The following is a 17,151-nucleotide window of genomic DNA, read 5'->3' as shown; positions in this document are numbered from 1 at the left end:
AAATCTCAGTGAGGGAAGCAGGGATCAATCAAAATACAAACCAAACACCTGCTACTTGAAAGCAACGTGTGACTCAGAGACCAGGAAACAGGGAGAATCAGGGCAGACCCCGCAGTCAGGGCCGCGCCTGCCAGGGCACCTCAGGCTCTCCCCGAACAGCGAACACCTGCCGGGGCCCAGCCACAGGTGCACGGCACCCACCGCCCTCCCTGCGGCCGTCCGACACGACTATTCCCAGAACTGGTCTCCTAAGGATCCCCTGGGGAACGTGCCCTGTAGACACCGCAGCAAGTTTCCTGCCCGCAACCCAGACCTCTGGTCCAAGGGCCCCGCGGCCTTGGTGACATCCCTGGGTGAGTCCACAAGCACTCAGGGTCCAGCCAGGGTCAAGTCTTTGCCTGAGAGCCTCATTCAGAGGACCTGAGCTCAGAGCATCCTGCCGCCTGTTCCCGCATGTCAAGGCTTACCCGGCCCAGGGGGTCAGCTGGGAGACCCTGGGCCTACCCACCCAGGAGGCCTGCCAGATGACTCTGGGCACTTCACTTAATCACCTCTGTCCCAAGTTCCTCATCTGCAAAATGGGATCAACCAAGTGTCTACCACACTTAGACTGCAGCCATGAAATTAAAAGAGGCTTGCTCCTCGGAAGAAAAGGAAAGAAGGCGAAGTCGCTCAGGCGTGTCCGACTCTTTGCGACCCCATGGACTGTAGCCTACCAGGCTCCTCTGTCCATGGGATTTCCCAGGCAATAGTACTGGGATGGATTGCCATTTCCTTCTCCAGGGGATCTTCCCAACCCAGGGATCGAACCCAGGTCTCCTGCATTGTAGACAGACGCCTTACCGTCTGAGCCATCAGTGAAGTCCTCAAAAAAAAAAAAAAAAAAAAAAAGAAAGAGCGGCACATGGCCCCACCGTGGGGCCGGCGCACCCACTCCCTCACCTCCTACAGGGGGCGCGGGGTTTCTGCCCCCGTGCTCCGGCAGGCGCCACGGTGGCCACTGCACTGGGGGGTCTGGTAAAAGCAGAGACATTACTTTGCCAACAAAGGCCCGTCTAGTCAAGGCTATGGTTTTTCCAGTGGTCACGTATGGATGTGAGAGTTGGACTGTAAAGAAAGCTGAGCACCGAAGAACTGATGCTTTTGAACTGTGGTGCTGGAGAAGACTCTTGAGAGTCCCTTGGACTGCAAGGAGATTTATCCAGCCCATCCTAAAGAAAATCAGTCCTGAATATTCACTGGAAGGACTGATGCTGAAGCTGATGCTCCAATACTCTGGCCACCTGATGAAGAGCTGACTCATTTGAAAAGACCCTGATGCTGGGAAAGACTGAAGGCAGGAGGAGAAGGGGATGACAGGGGATGAGATGGCTGGATGGCATCACCGACTCAATGGACATGAGTTTGAGCAAGCTCTGGGAGTTGGTGATGGACAGGGAGGCCTGGCGTGCTGCAGTCCATGAGGTCGCAAAGAGTCGGACACGACTGAGCGACTGAACTGAAGTGCCCACCACAAGGAGAGCAAGCCGGGGAGGAGTCAGCACAGGGGTCACTGTGAGCGGGGCCCTGGACGCAGGAAGAGGCCCCGCACCCTGCTCCCTACGCCACCACCACAGAGCGGGGCCCCCCACAAGCTCCCTTGAGCTCACCTGTTGCATCGCGCAAATCCCCAAAGCCCCACCGACAGGGCCTCTCAGTCACAAATGAGATCATCACGCCTTGCTTAACTGCAGGCCCCCAGCTTCCCACTCCTCCACACGGGGTAGCCTGTCGGCTGATCCTGGGTTAGAAAGGCTTCCTCGGGCAGGAGGTGGGGTCTGTAGAGACGAGGGGCAGGAGCAAGCAAAGGACCACAGGACACGGACTCACTGCGGGCTCGGGAGAGGCCGCCGGAGAAGGAACCGCAGGCCATGCCCGCCCTCGGAGCAGAGCGGGCAGGAGGTGCGCTCCTGGAGGGCCCGTCCAGCCCAGGACCCACTTCCCTCCCAGGAGCAGGACGGGGTGCAGCCCTGGTTACCCCTGTCCTGCAGCCAAGGAGGCTGAGAACCGGCGGCTCACCCAATCCCCCAAGAGCGGCCAAGCCAGGAACCACAGGCAGAGTGTTGGCCCCAGACCCCTGGATGCCAGGCAGTGAGCCCACCACCCCCGGGGAGGCCGGCTCCGTCCTCCGGCTGTGACTACGCATCTCCTGAGGACCAGGGGTGGGCGGTAAGGAGGTGTCATCCTGCACCGAGCCCCGCATCCTGGTCTCGGGGCCACACCCACAGGATTTCACCATCACGAGGTCCCACCACGTCTCTTCCAAACAAGAGCCCCACGTTGCCCTCAATTCCACGTCAGAGCATGTCCGCAACAGGACGTCCAGGGTGCATCAGAGGACAACAAGCCCGGGGGGAGGGAGCCAGGAGCCGTCACGGTAGCAACTAGAGACGCAGCAGGAGCGGGAGGCTGCTCTTAGACGGGAAGAGAAGGCAAGCCCAAGAGGGCAAAGGCCTCGGAAAAGCAGCGTCTTCCCTCCGCCCGCCTGCCATCCAGCGGAGTCCCCGCAGGCCTCTAGAGCACTTGGCTCCAGGCAGGAGGCCCACTGCCCTCCCGCCGTGGCCCCCCAGCTCCCGGAAGCAGCCAGCGGCCTGTCCGTGGTGGTGGACGACCCCCACCACACACGAGGCTGCCCCCCAGCCTCCTGCGCCTCTGCCAACTGTGTCTCCACGTCACTTTGTGATTCAGAGTGAGACTGACCTTCAGGGAGTCCGGCGGGAGGGCCGAGTTCACCACCTGTCACCCCCCAGGCTCACCAGGACCCACTCCCCTGAAAGATGGGCTGCAGGGGGCCACGCGGAGGCTCAGGTGGCAGCTGAGGTTTTGTTTCCTGGGATCTGCTTAACCCAAGGTCACACATGCTTCTGTTCAAGCAGTTTAGGCATCTGTTTCACCCGACACCCCGACGTGAGGGCCTCAGGAGACGATGCTCATGAGCCGGACAGGCACCCAGGCTGGACTCCGCCCTCCCGAGCTCCGCATGGCGTGCCCCGTGAGGAAACACCAGGGACAGGGAGGCTGCCAGCAGCTCACGTGTCGGCCTGGCCCCACCGGATCTCCTCACGGCTCCCCTCACCTCAGTTCTGCGTCTCCTCGCCTGAACCCACGTCTCACAGGCAGAAACACAGAGACGACGTGCGGTAACCTGACATCGAATGGCCCCCTGGGCCGTGAGCGCCCTGCCTCTCCCAGCCAGACCCCAGCATCACGGCTGCACCACCAGCCCCCCCATCACCCCCGCACCACCCGCCCCCATCACACCTGCACCACCAGCCCCCCATCACACCTGCACCACCAGCCCCCATCACACCCGCACCACCCGCCCCCCATCACCCCCGCACCACCCGCCCCCATCACCCCCGCACCACCCGCCCCCATCACCCCGCACCACCCGCCCCCCATCACCCCCGCACCACCCGCCCCCATCACCCCCGCACCACCCGCCCCCCATCACCCCCGCACCACCCGCCCCCATCACCCCCGCACCACCCGCCCCCATCACCCCCGCACCACCCGCCCCCCCCCCCCCCCCCCCATCACCCCCGCACCACCCGCCCCCCATCACCCCCGCACCACCAGCCCCCATCACCCCCGCACCACCCGCCCCCCATCATCCCCGCACCACCCGCCCCCCATCACCCCCGCACCACCAGCCCCCCATCACCCCCGCACCACCCGCCCCCCATCACCCCCGCACCACCAGCCCCCCCCCCATCACCCCCGCACCACCAGCCCCCCCATCACCCCCGCACCACCCGCCCCCCATCACCCCCCGCACCACCCGCCCCCCATCACCCCGCACCACCCGCCCCCCATCACCCCCGCACCACCCGCCCCCATCACCCCCCGCACCACCCGCCCCCCCTCACCCCCGCACCACCCGCCCCCCATCACCCCCGCACCACCCGCCCCCATCACCCCCGCACCACCCGCCCCCCATCACCCCCGCACCACCCGCCCCCCATCACCCCCGCACCACCCGCCCCCCATCATCCCCGCACCACCCGCCCCCCATCACCCCCGCACCACCAGCCCCCCCATCACCCCCGCACCACCCGCCCCCCATCACCCCCGCACCACCCGCCCCCATCACACCCGCACCACCAGCCCCCCCATCACCCCCGCACCACCCGTCCCCCCATCACCCCTGCACCACCCGCCCCCCATCACCCCCGCACCACCAGCCCCCCATCACCCCCGCACCACCCGTCCCCCCATCACCCCTGCACCACCCGCCCCCCATCACCCCTGCACCACCAGCCCCCCATCACCCCTGCACCACCCGCCCCCCATCACCCCTGCACCACCCGCCCCCATCACCCCCGCACCACCAGCCCCCATCACCCCGCACCACCCGCCCCCATCACCCCCGCACCACCCGCCCCCCATCACCCCCGCACCACCCGCCCCCCATCACCCCCGCCACCACCAGCCCCCCATCACCCCCGCACCACCAGCCCCCCATCACCCCTGCACCACCCGCCCCCCATCACCCCTGCACCACCCCGCCCCCCATCACCCCTGCACCACCCGCCCCCCATCACCCCTGCACCACTGCTGCCCCAGAGCCTGGCTGCCCCTCTGCTCTGAGACCCCGGGAGGCCGTCCGGCTGCCCAGCCCAGCCCCTCAGGGCCCTCCAAGCCCCTGGGAGCCCTAAGGGGGCCCTCGCCCTCCCAGGCCCTGAGGAGGCCCCCTGTCCCCTAGGTGAGTCTCTGCACAGGGTGTCCACAGCCCCCCCAACCCCCCGGGCTTGGCCTTCGGGGCCACATTTCCAACAGGGACGTGGGGATGACCCCTCCCCGGTCCCGACCCCCGTGCACGGCTGCGTCTGTGGCAACAGGCCCCATGATGGCTGCCCGGTGACGGCACCCAGGGGAGAGCTGGCTGCACCACGCCTCTGAGCGCGCCAGACGCACCGTGCGCTGTGGCGCTTCGCTCGCCTCTTCTGCACCGGAGCCCCCCGGCCCCCAGGACGGGCACTAAGGTGCCCCAAAGGCAAAGTGACGGATGCTAGGCTGCGCCCCTCCTCATCCTCACGGCACCCCGGGGCGCCCCACCTGATCACCTGCCCCCCAACCCTGGAAATCCCGAGACAGCGGGGGCAGCCGCCCCGAGAGCTGGGCTCCCACGACTGCGATGCACACAGGGCTGTCTCGAGCGCTCAGTGAGACCCGGACCCCCACAAAGTGTTAAAGGAGAACAGCGAAAAAAGGGAGTAAAACAAAGTCTGATTAGGATATGGCTTTGAGCCAAGTCCTGGGTTGGCTCACGTCCTTTCTCAGACCTTGCAGCTCCTGGAGCCCAGTCCTCCGCCCCTGGTGCGGAGGGGAGGCCGCCCAGCTGCAGCCCCAGGGCCACGGGGAGTGACCACAGGCCAGGGGACAAGGCTGCAGAAAGTCTAAGGGAGTCAGACAGAGATAGAGGGGGAGAGAGAGAGAGACAAGGAGAGAGAGACAGAGAAACTCAGAGACAGAGACAGAGAGGAGCAGAGACAGAGAGAGATAGGGAGAGACAGAGAGATGGGGAGAGAGACAGAGAGAGACAGGGAGAGACAGAGAGAGACAGGGAGAGACAGAGAGACAGGGAGAGACAGAGAGAGAGAGGGAGAGACAGAGAGACAGGGAGAGACAGAGAGAGAGAGACAGGGAGAGATAGAGAGAGACAGGGAGAGATAGGGAGAGACAGAGAGACAGGGAGAGAGACAGAGAGAGAGAGACAGACAGAGACAGGGAGAGACAGACAGAGACAGGGAGAGAGACAGAGAGAGACAGGGAGAGACAGAGAGAGACAGAGACAGAGAGGGAGAGACAGAGAGAGAGACAGAGAGAGACAGGGAGAGATAGGGAGAGACAGGGAGAGACAGAGAGAGACAGGGAGAGAGACAGAGAGAGAGACAGGGAGAGACAGGGAGAGACAGAGACAGAGAGGGAGAGACAGAGAGAGAGACAGAGAGAGACAGGGAGAGACAGAGAGAGACAGGGAGAGACACACAGAGACAGGGAGAGAGACAGAGAGAGACAGGGAGAGACAGGGAGAGAGACAGAGAGAGAGGGAGAGACAGAGAGACAGGGAGAGACAGAGAGAGAGACAGGGAGAGACAGGGAGAGACAGACAGAGACAGGGAGAGAGACAGAGAGAGACAGGGAGAGACAGAGACAGAGAGAGACAGGGAGAGATAGGGAGAGACAGGGAGAGAGACAGAGAGAGACAGGGAGAGAGACAGAGAGAGACAGGGAGAGACAGAGACAGAGAGGGAGAGACAGAGAGAGAGACAGAGAGAGACAGGGAGAGACAGAGAGAGACAGGGAGAGACACACAGAGACAGGGAGAGAGACAGAGAGAGACAGGGAGAGACAGGGAGAGAGACAGAGAGAGAGGGAGAGACAGAGAGACAGGGAGAGACAGAGAGAGAGACAGGGAGAGACAGGGAGAGACAGACAGAGACAGGGAGAGAGACAGAGAGAGACAGGGAGAGACAGAGACAGAGAGAGACAGGGAGAGATAGGGAGAGACAGGGAGAGAGACAGAGAGAGACAGGGAGAGAGACAGAGAGAGACAGGGAGAGACAGAGACAGAGAGGGAGAGACAGAGAGAGAGACAGAGAGAGACAGGGAGAGACAGAGAGAGACAGGGAGAGACACACAGAGACAGGGAGAGAGACAGGGAGAGACACTCAGAGCAGGAGGGAGAGAGAGAGAGATTAGCCTCTAACTCTACCATTTCCTGACCAATGAAATTCTTTTACCCTTTCTTGTGTCAAGTTTGGGGAAAGAACACAAAGGCCAAGGAAGCGCCCTGGAGCTCTGGCCTGAAGCGCCAGAGCCCCAGGAAGGGAGGCCGGCGGCCGCCCCCAGGCCTCAGTCCGCGTCTGGGCACAGCCTTAGGAGCCCCCACGTCCTGACCTCTGCACACGTGGGGTCACAGAACTGAGCCCAGAGACAGGACCCAGCATCGGGTGTGTCCACGCAGCACTGCCGTCTGCAGGCTGAGGGGCGATGTCCCCCCAGAGCCCCAGGAAGCCCCCAGGGCCCATGGCCGTCCACAAGGGGCCACGCTGAGGCTGGGCTGGGCCTGGAAATGACGCCAGGTTCTGAGGGGGTCACGGCCTCCAAGGGGCCTGAGACCGCAGGCAGGACCCGCCTCCCAACCTCGAAGGTTCGTAGAGGACCTCCGGCCCCAGAGACGGGCCTTCCTTGGTCACAGAAGGACAAGGGAACAAAGCCTCAGAGAAAGGCGCGGGTGGAGGGAAAGGGGACCGGCAAGGGGGCCACTTAGGACTCTCTACACCCCCTTCAGATCCTTTCATGCAAACAAATGTCAATGGTTTCTGGCTAGAGGTAGCGGTCGGTAAGAACTCAGCTGGGGGGCAGGGGCTGGGCCTCACCTCCCAGGACCCTCGCCCCACAAAGCCGGGCTGCAGAGCCTGCGGGGAAAAGGCTCGGTTGGAAGAGAGGCCTCGAAAGCCTGAGGACCGATTTTCTGCAGTTGATGTTTTTCCCGGTTAAGATCCAAGCGGACGCGTGTAAGCACTTCCATTCCCAGAGAGCACTGAAATGGGGTATCAGCTTAGCCAACAAGAAAGCGAAGCCGCTGCTTTAAACAGAACCGGTTTACTAAGTGACCAGACTTTGCAGCAGAAAGGAAGTCCCATCTGGCGGGCAGCCGGCCCGCAGACAGCGCGGGCGCCTCCCCGAGAGGGCAGTGGGCCGCGTGGGCCCCGGGGGCTCCGTCCTCCAGCGCCGGCCGCCGGGAGGGGCGGGCTGCTCTCGGGCGCCGCCGTGTGGCCGGCGCGGGCACCTCCGCGTCCACGCCGCAAGAGGCCCTTGGCCCGGAGCCGCACCTGCGCTTCCTGCGGATGTAAACGGGTGTCAACAGCCTGAGGTGCCACGGAGCGGAGAAAAGGATCCGGGACCCCACCTGGGTTTTATCTCCGGGTGAAAAGAAAGATCTCGTTTGGGCAACTCCCTGCAAAAGATACGCCTTTGAAGAAGGAAGACCTGAGCCCATCACCAGTGGGTCCTGCAAAGCCGGGACTGCGCCGACGTGTGCGTTCAGGTCAGAGCCGTCTCTCGCGTTCCTCACCCTCGGGCGCCGGCAAACACTTAAATGCATCACCCACGAAAGGAACAGGGCGGCTCGGTGGGGCTGGTGCCAGCCCAGGAAACGGCTGTCTCTGCCTTAAGAGGGAAGCGGACAGAGTGCCGAGTCTGGACTCACAGCCTGGGTGCCGCGTGCGCTCAGGCCGTGCTAGGATCGCACCTGCGTGTGTGGGAGACAACAGGTCTGGGGGCGGGGGCGGGCTGCCGGTCAGGAGCACGCTGTCCGGGGCGCACAGCGGGCCCAGCACCCTCCGCTACAGCGTCGATTACTGTCAGGAAGTCACAGGTGGGCGGCCTTGGGAATCCTAGTCAGAGTTGGATGCTTCCCAAGTCACTGATTCTCGGGAGGGGAGGGGACTCCCTTGGGGCTCTTTCCTGGTGCGGGGCCTGGGTGCAGCAGCTGAGGAGACGGCCCTGGTCTCACCTCCTGGGAGCCCACCCCTCCGGGTCCCCCTACAGCTCCGCTTACAGGACAGTGAGGAGCGCTTAGCAGATTTCCGTGAGCCAGAGGGGAGAGCTCCAACCTGCTAGTGGGGTCAGGATGCAAGCCTAGTTTTAACACCAATAGCATATAAAACACCACTCAGTTTCTGGAAATTCCAAAAAAAAAAAAAACAGTGAAGGGGAGAAACTGGCTTAATGGAATCTCAGATTCACAAAGTGACTTGGGCAAGTGGGCCAACCAACACACCAGACAGAGGTGTGCTCCTTGTCTGAGGTCCTGCCTCCAGTCCTGAGGGTGTGAACCAACCAGAGCTCAGAACGGAGCTTGGTTCAGAAAGCGGAGGGGAACATGCAGGGCCTTAGATGAGAGGGGGGGAAGGCAGGAGCAAGCGGACTCCTGGCGGATGACGTCCAAACATCCCTCATCCTCAGAGTCCTCCCGACACGGCAAGGCAGAATCGCTGGGGCCGGGGAGGAAGGGCCAGGTCAGAAAGACACGGAGGAGGTGCAAGGGCGTCTGGCTTTCCCAGACCAAGTGACCTGCTTTAAATACCTACGCTAACGGCCCAGGGGAAGCAGATGACGGGAACTGTCGGTTCATCAGTAGGTGGCAGTTTTAAAGATGACATGATTCCCAGCCTGCATTCAAACCAAGCCTGCCAGCCGGTGCACCCAGGCCCAGCCCAAGCGCCCAGGCCCAAGGAAAACCCTCCCACGACAGATTCTACTCCACTGTCAGCGGCATTAAGGCAGGCAGCAGAATCTCGCACCATCTCTCTTTGTAATATTTAAAACTTTCCATGCACCTGTTTATCCAAAACAGAGGTCTCCCTGGCCGAGACATTCCTGGGCGAGGCCCCTTACATCACAGCCAGTGTGGCCCCTTGGAAGAAAGGGGCCCCCCTCCCCTCTGCCACCAACAGGAGCAGGTCTAAGGAAGGAGTGGACGACCCGGCCTCAAGAGCAGAGTCCTGACCATGGTCCTGACCTGGCTCTGTCTGTCTGTCCCTGACTCAGCCGCTTCGCCGTGAAGAAGCTAGCAGTCCCCTGAGACAGGTGCAGGAGACATTTCTGTGGCTGATCTCTGGGAGGGAGGCCAAGGCGGGCCTTGGCGTGTGTCTCGGCCATACAGAGCTGAGAGCACTTCCCAGAAAGGATGCTGGGGACACACGCTTGCAGCTCTCGCCCCAAAACCGGCCACGGAATCCCCAGACGGCACTCGCTCTGCCGTCTTAACCCTGGAGTCATCTCGAAACTGAAGGACAGTCACTTCTGTCTTTCAAAGGCCAATTTTTTTAAATTTTAAATGTACTATTTGTTTTTTTAATTCTCGATGACACAAACCCCAGTACTCTGTGGAATCAATTAAGAGACAGCACAGATGACACCCTGTATCCGTCATCTGGACCTCCTGAACGGTTTCCAAGTTGGTAAGCATTTCTGCTCCACACTGAACAGCGATTCTCATCAGTGGGGTGAGTGAGTCTCGAAACTTGCGCTAAGCGACTTACAAGTCTGTACGCGACTCTAACGTGTAATGTGAGGAGGACACCACAGTGAGGTCCAAACAAGGAGGCGGCCCAGGGTGGCTCTGGGGCCTTTCTTCGGATTTGTACATTTCTCTCAGCATTTTAAGAAAAACTGTGGTAGAGCAAGCAAAGTGCAGCCCTGCAGATGGCATTCCGTGAAGAGAGCCTGGCCGGGGCCTGAGCTAGTCCGTTAGTAACCAGGACAGGTCAACCAGATTCAAGGAGGAGAAGGCAAGTCTATGCCACTTTCTTATGAAGATGAAGACAGGCCCCAGAAGTGCTTGATGAGAAAGGGGCAATGACATGCAAAAACCCCAGCATCAGGGCTCAGCTGTGAACGCACATCAGAGCCGTGTTTTAGAGTCGTCACGAGACTGCTCAGCCAGGCCAGAGGGAGCCAGGTAACCATGACCTCACCGTCCTCAGCTGGAAAAGTGTCCCCCCAAAAATTATCACTCTGCCCACTCGGCCATGCACTTCCCATCATTCCTCAGGGTAATGAAGAAAAAAGAACAGTTCTTACCCACTTTCACTGAAGCAGAGATGGAGCTCCCAGGCGGGAGTGACAGGCCTCCTGCCCAGCACTCAGCGCTCACATCTGGATCAGACAAAGGCCTGTGAGACCCTCTTCCAAGGCCCCAGGTCCGCCTCACGAGCACCCAGCCGTTGCCAGCTCCAGGGGGCCGTGGGCTGGGCCACGGAGGGTCTGTCTCCCCGGTCCACTGGGGGCTGGGACGGTACAGAGCTGAGCAGGGCAGGCAGAGACGTGGGAAGTCAGACAGACGTCCTCAGTCCCAGGAAGAGAATCACGTGTCTGCCACGCGCTCACCTCACAGGGAGGATGGACCCGTTTGTTCCTGGAGCCTTGATGACAGTGAACAGCAAAGCAACCCTCCTCGGGCCAGGTCACTGATAGACGAGAGCACTTGGGGCCAACCCACTGATGAGCGTGCTGTTTCAGCAGCGACGAAATCCAGCAAGCCTGAGAGCATCCCAAACAAGAGGGGCCTGACAGATTCCGGCGCACGTCCTCGAGTGTTCTGAGCCAGGGCTCAAGCACGCCACAGATCTCTGTGCTCATCTGAAGCCTCCGAGCTTCCTGAAACTTCACCATTATTGGAAAACCCTTTGCCAGCAACCTCAAATGTTAACAGCTTGGCTTGCCCCCCACAAAAATAAACATAAACAGGGCGTGTGCTCACCAAGGGGACGGGGACGGTCACACGACGCAGGGGGTGAGGGGCCTACCATCCACAGTGAGCCAGCCACGCTGAGCAAAGGGGCCCTGCAGATGCTCTCAGGGGAGACAGTATGAGGGGAAGGAGCCAGAAACTTCTCGCCCACTCTCAGCTCAGACGGAAGCAGCGACATTAAAGGCCACAGGAGAAGCAAAGGAATTGACTGTGATTAGGGCGGAGGCATAAGAGATAGAGAGGAAAGGTGATCAGGGGAAAGAGGAAGTGAGGAGAATGCAGACTCTCACGTTGAAGGAGAAACACGTTCCCAACTGTCTGGACATTTCGCCTCCCCTTAAATGCCAGCTTCATTGATTAATATCCCGTTTTATGTTGGACATAATAGAAATCTGAATATGATTATAGTGTTATGAGTCATTCTGAAAAGGGCCTCCTATTCTAATGAAAATTTTAATTAAACCTGGCCAGGTAGTACAAGTTTCCATTTATAATGTCTTGTTTCTCAATGCTGACAATATAAATGAGAGTCACCATTTTACTGGGTTCTATTTATTTCTGTTTTATTACAAATCTCTGCTCTTTGGTTTTCAGCCTGGGACTACAAAACCGCATATAATGCCTGTTATTATCACTTCTAGAATAACCTCTTCTCAGCCCACATGGAATTAGGATTGCACTTTCTGAACCCTTTCCTTCCTTGGGCTTCAGTTATTAATAAATATTCAATATATTAAGTGTTATTCAGATTCTCGAGATGTACAGAAATTAAGAGAAGGGTCTTATCCCACGGGCTTCCCGGTGGCTCAGACGGTAAAGAATCTGCCTGCAATGCGAGAGACATGGGTTCCATCCCTGGGTCGGGAAGATCCCCTGGAGGAGGGAATGGCGGCCAGCTCCAGTGTTCTTGCCTGGAGAAACCCATGCACAGAGGAGTCTGGCGGGCTGCAGTCCATGGGGTCGCAAAGGGTCAGACACGACTTAGCAGCTGAACAACAACAACGTGTCCCGTTACCAACGCCATCGATTAGGGAATCACACATGAACTCAGAAAACTATGACTGAATCTTCCTTCTCTGACGCCAGAATCCACCTGGAAGTCCATCACTCTACATCTACAGCTTGTAAATGTGTAAACAGTTATGTTTTAATAAAAATATATACAATGTTACCCTTGCCCTCTATTCCAATGTTACATTGCCAATCTTAATAACAACCTCATTCCAAAACCCTAGACTCTCATGAAGGCTTATTTTGATATAGAATTACTTAGAAGTCTGTTCTGCTCTGAACCATCACAACCTACGTTGGTTACATCGATGCCCATTTACTGCACAATCTTGTTATAGCCTGAAGTTGCTTATAGTTTTATTTATGGTCCTGATTTCAAATCAGAATTAAAGCGACCCCTCCAGATGTTTGGGCTTCCAGTCGCCATGTAAATGGGCTTCTAGGTTGGAAAATCTTGATGATGTTTAGTTTCCTTTTCCTTAACCACCTCCGTGGTCCCTCTTCTGCTGATGAATGAAACGCAGCTTTCCCAGAGCAGCAAATGTGCTCAGAACATTTGCAAAAGGAGAAGAAAAAAACCATAGTCGCTGCCTGAGAGCTGCGCAGACAGTGGAGCAGTGGGGGCAGGACCGTCCACGATCGCCCTGGAGCCGAGGGGGACCTCTGACTCCACGTCTCCGCACCGTCAACGGGGGACCCGCTTGTGCCGACCGCGGCATACTCCTATGTGGCTGCTGTCGCTCAGCACCCCCCGCCCCTGGTGTTCGACTCTGCGACACCATGAGCAGTAGCCCACCAGGCTCCCCTGTCCTTAGAAGCCCCCGCCCCGGCAGACAGCTCCTCATCACGTGCTGGAGGCCCGCCGGGGAGGGGGGAGGCCCAGCTGGACCGGCCTTGAAGGTGACCCAGCAGACAGGCAGGGAAGTCCGCACCCTGGCCCCCGCCCCCGCCCAGGGAAGCCTCCGGAAGAGAGCAGTGTGGAGGGCCCCAGCAGGGCCTCTCGAATGAGGGTAAAGCAGAGCCTTGCTGGTCAGGCTGCTGCGAAGTCAAGGAGAAAACACACACCAAGTGTCCCCGGAGCAAAGAAAGCTCAGCCCGTGGGCAGCACCCGGGGCGCATCCTCACAGGTGGCCAGAAGCCACATGAGAAGCAAGGCCACTGGCCTCTGCCTTCTCAGTGGGGGCAGAACTCCCGCAGGCAGCTCTAAAATCAGTCCACGGCTCCTCCCAAACACTCTGAGCAAGGAGTCACTGGGAGTGCAGTGCCCCCGGGAAACACCCAGGAAGGAAACATCCACGTCCAGGTTTGCGGACTTCTGCCAAAGTCGGCACCGCTGCGCCCGTGACGGAGCAGAACTGTGGTCACCTGGACCACGTGTGAGCAGGCAACCGACACTGCAAGGTGCTCCCTAGGCTCGGCCACCAGCAGGATGGAAACGACCGGATCCAGCCCTCGCAGAAGGAGGGGACAGGTGAGGATCCCAGCAGGGGTCAGACACACCTCTCGCCCCCGCCTGTCACAGGAAAAGCACGCGGTTCGTGGAGGACCAGGCAGTGATGCACATCCTCAGAGTCAGGAATGCACACAAAGGTGCCGTTTCTAAAGAATGACTCTAACGGGAAAAAAAGGTAATTACTGAGCAAAGCAGATTCTCTTTATCTTGAACACCAATTAGCGGAGGTGGTCAAACCCACCGACACACGGGGGAGACACGTCCCCCAACCAAGACCGTCCAGTGCGGGGAGCGGGGGGACAAAGGCATCACCCAGGGATGCCAGCGACAAGCTTCTGACCCCCAGGAGGCGGGCGCGCTGCCTGCTTCCACCTGAGGAGACAGGGTGGTGCCAAGCGGGCAGCCAGGCTGGTTTCCTCGCTTGCTGGTCCAGGCTGGCACCCCCACCTTAACAAAGCTCGCGCTCCCCCAGGGTGGTGCACTGCTCCGCACCCCACAGACAAAACCACCATGAGGCCAGCGTCCCCAGGCCTGAGGGGCACAGCCACCTGGGGAAACCACGGCGTCAGGGCGAGTGGCACGGCCGCCAGCAGAAATAGGGTGAGTTACTGAACAGGTGTGTACCGCGAGCAGACACGAAAAGCCTCACGTTTAATCCTGGCACTGAGCTAAACAGAAGGCGTTGCTTGATCGCACTTTACAGCAAGAACACTGGCAATTAAGACAGCTAAGTAATGTGCCTAGGACCACACATCCAGAAGACGCCCAGTAATCACTCCCCAGCTCCCAGGGACTGGCACTGTCTCTCTGGTTTATTAAAGACCAGATGTAAATCCTGCAGAGAGAAAGCCATCCTGCTGGAAACAAGCGGTCACCTCCCCCCCCCCTGCAAACTGGAAATCGGTCTGAAAAGAGGTGAGCACCCCAGAAAAATCCAGCACCTCCAACGTGCCCTCTCGGCCCATCAGCCAGCTTCTTGACGTGCTTGATGAGAGGTGGGGCGGGGAGGGGAGCTTGCCAAGAGATGTCAGGGCTTTAAGCCTTTCTCCTGGAGGCTAAAGCCACATAGCATCTTATTTGCAAAAATAGTGTTAAGACAAACAGCTTCGAGGGAAGTGCAGCCAAAGGGGGCTGGTACCCGCACTCTGTGTGCCATTAGCTTCCGCACGGGGTCCTCTGCAGCCGGTGCCACCAACACCCAGGAAACCCTGAGCGCAGCCCTAGGAAGGCCAAGGCCAAGGCAACCTGAAAGCAAGTGCTTAGCTTCTAAGAGTGCGGGCGGAAAAGAGAAGAAAACCCACAGGGAGTCCAGCAGTTCCAGGAATGAACACCCTATCCTGCTTTTCCACCCAGAGACCAGCAGATCCAGGAGGCCCCCTGAGGTGCCATGTGCTTTGGGCACTTTCAGAACAGCTGTGGCCGCAGAGACAGCCTGCTGCAAAAGAAGTGAGGCTTGGTCTCCATTTCTCTGGGGCCTCGGATGCCCCGCGGTGGGCGGCTGTTTACACAAGCGGGCGTCTAAGCCCATCACGTGTGTCCAGATGGGCAGAGGCACTGATACGCACAGCAAGTCTCGCTCCGCAGCCCCGCTGCGGAGATGAAAGCCCCCCAGGGCCGCTGAGCCTCTGGGAACCTCCTCTTGATCGGGTAGGCAGTTTCTAATCTGCACGTCATTTGTGAGACGCAAGGCAGGGACCAGGGCCGCCCCAGAAGAATTTTAGGTATGAACCGTGAACTCACTAACTCCTTCCCCCTGGTACTGCTCGAATAGGAAAAAAAAAAAAAAGGTTCCCGGCCGGCTTGAACTTTGCTGAAAAGCAGACCCGACCACAGTCCAGCTCACCCGTTGGTATTTTCGATACAATAAACGCCTTCAGGACCGTCCCGGGCACTTAGAAGCATCTCTCCACCAGAGGTGTTCTCTCTCCCTGCGTGTTTTCTCAAGCACTTGTTCAAAAACACATTTAAGTGGAATGTTTTCGTTTCTGCAGATTGCATTAATTATGGGTTTGCAAACACTGCAAGCCCACGAGGTCTGCCCAAGCCGGGGGCTGGGACACCCGGGCCGGGCCGGCGGCTTGGCTCGGCCCCTGCGCGGCGCTTCGAGCTTGGCACCGCGCAACGGTGGCCAGGCCTCGCCGAGAAGTCGCCGCTAAGAAAGCAAACCCGGCTGCGGTCCGCTCGGTGACCCTGGCGCTCGGCGCACCCTGACCCGGGGGGCCCAGGGCCGGCGAGCGCAGGACGCGGAGTCCCCGGGGCCCTCCAGTGTCTGCCCGCTTGGACGAGGGGAAGCAATCTCCTTGTGTCCCGGCATCTGCTGCTTCTAAGCTCACGTCCCCCGGGAGGGTCGGGCCCAACCTGCGGGGCCCAGGAGCCGGGCCCCTTCGCCCGCCCGCCGGGCGAGAGCCGCGGGGTCCGCACCGCGCGCCCAGGGCCGAGCCCGGGACGCACCGAGCCCGATGGGAGCCGAGGCCGCGGCAGAGCCGCCCTCGGACAGTCCACCGGGCGGCGCCCTGGCTCCCGGACCTGGTCTTCCGCGCGCGACCCTGCCCCTCGTGCGGGGGCGGCGAGGGGCCCGCGGAGCACCCCTTGCCGGTCCACCCGCGTCGGGGGGCCCCGGAAGCCGCGCGCGCCCCGCGGGCCGCCCAGGCCCCACCTGCTCGGGCCACGCGGGCGGGAGGGTCACCTGCTCGCGGCGCCTGAGCGCGGCGGCCGGAGGGGCCCGCGGGGACGCGGCCGGCCCCGCCCGGGCAGGAGGCGGCGCGCCCCGGCGCCGCGGGCCCACTCACCGTGAGCGCCGAGAACTTCTGCGCGGGCGCCGGCGGGAGCAGCGCCGCGAGCAGCGGCAGCCAGCAGAGCCGCGGCAGCAGCATGGTGACCGGGCGCGGGCCGGCGCTCTCCGGCCCCGAGCGGGGCGCGCGGGCGGCACTCGGGCGGCGGCCGCGGAACCGGCGGAGGGGCTGCTCGGGTCCTCGTCCCCAGCGCTCCAGGCGGCCCGGACTCGACCAGCTGGCCCGGCGGTCCTCCGCGTCCTGCGGCGGCCCCGGCTGCTGTCAAATAACTCCGGAGCTTCCCGGATCCTCCTCCGCCCGCCCTCCCCGCCCTCCCGTCCCCTCCCCCTGCCCCACCTCCAGCGCGGCCGCTGCGCCCCGCTCGCTCGGCTCCGACGCCCGCTCCACCGAGCGGCCGCCGCGGGCGCGGGTCTGAGGGAGCTGGAAGTGGAGGGGACCCCCAGGGCTATGCTGCAGCCCGTGTGGGTGCTGCGTGTGCGCGCCCCCTTCCCCACACACGCACACGGATGCACACAGGCGTACACGCGCGCGCGCGCGCGCAAGCCCTGGGACAGCAAGAAACATCTCGCCCTCCCATCCCAGGGCGCTGA

The 17,151-nt window shown here is 60.9% G+C and overlaps 1 protein-coding gene across 2 annotated transcripts in view; it reads right to left on the bottom strand.

The window, feature by feature from the left end:
• The window catches only part of SMOC2 (SPARC related modular calcium binding 2), a 163,067-nt gene extending 146,385 nt beyond the window's left edge, over nt 1–16,682 (bottom strand). Inside the window, exon 1 of one of the 2 annotated variants that reach the window (XM_018053484.1) lies at nt 16,559–16,682. In XM_018053484.1, the coding sequence (XP_017908973.1) occupies nt 16,559–16,642 (84 nt within the window). In that variant the 5' untranslated portion in view covers nt 16,643–16,682. The remainder of the gene's footprint in view (nt 1–16,558) is intronic. The other variant, XM_018053485.1, reaches the window with a different exon arrangement.

Source organism: Capra hircus, chromosome 9 (genome assembly GCF_001704415.2).
Source record: "Capra hircus breed San Clemente chromosome 9, ASM170441v1, whole genome shotgun sequence".
In the NCBI taxonomy this organism is placed as follows: domain Eukaryota; kingdom Metazoa; phylum Chordata; class Mammalia; order Artiodactyla; family Bovidae; genus Capra; species Capra hircus.
The sequence above is the reverse complement of the archived record's forward strand: the minus strand, read 5'-3'. Positions and strand labels throughout refer to the sequence as shown.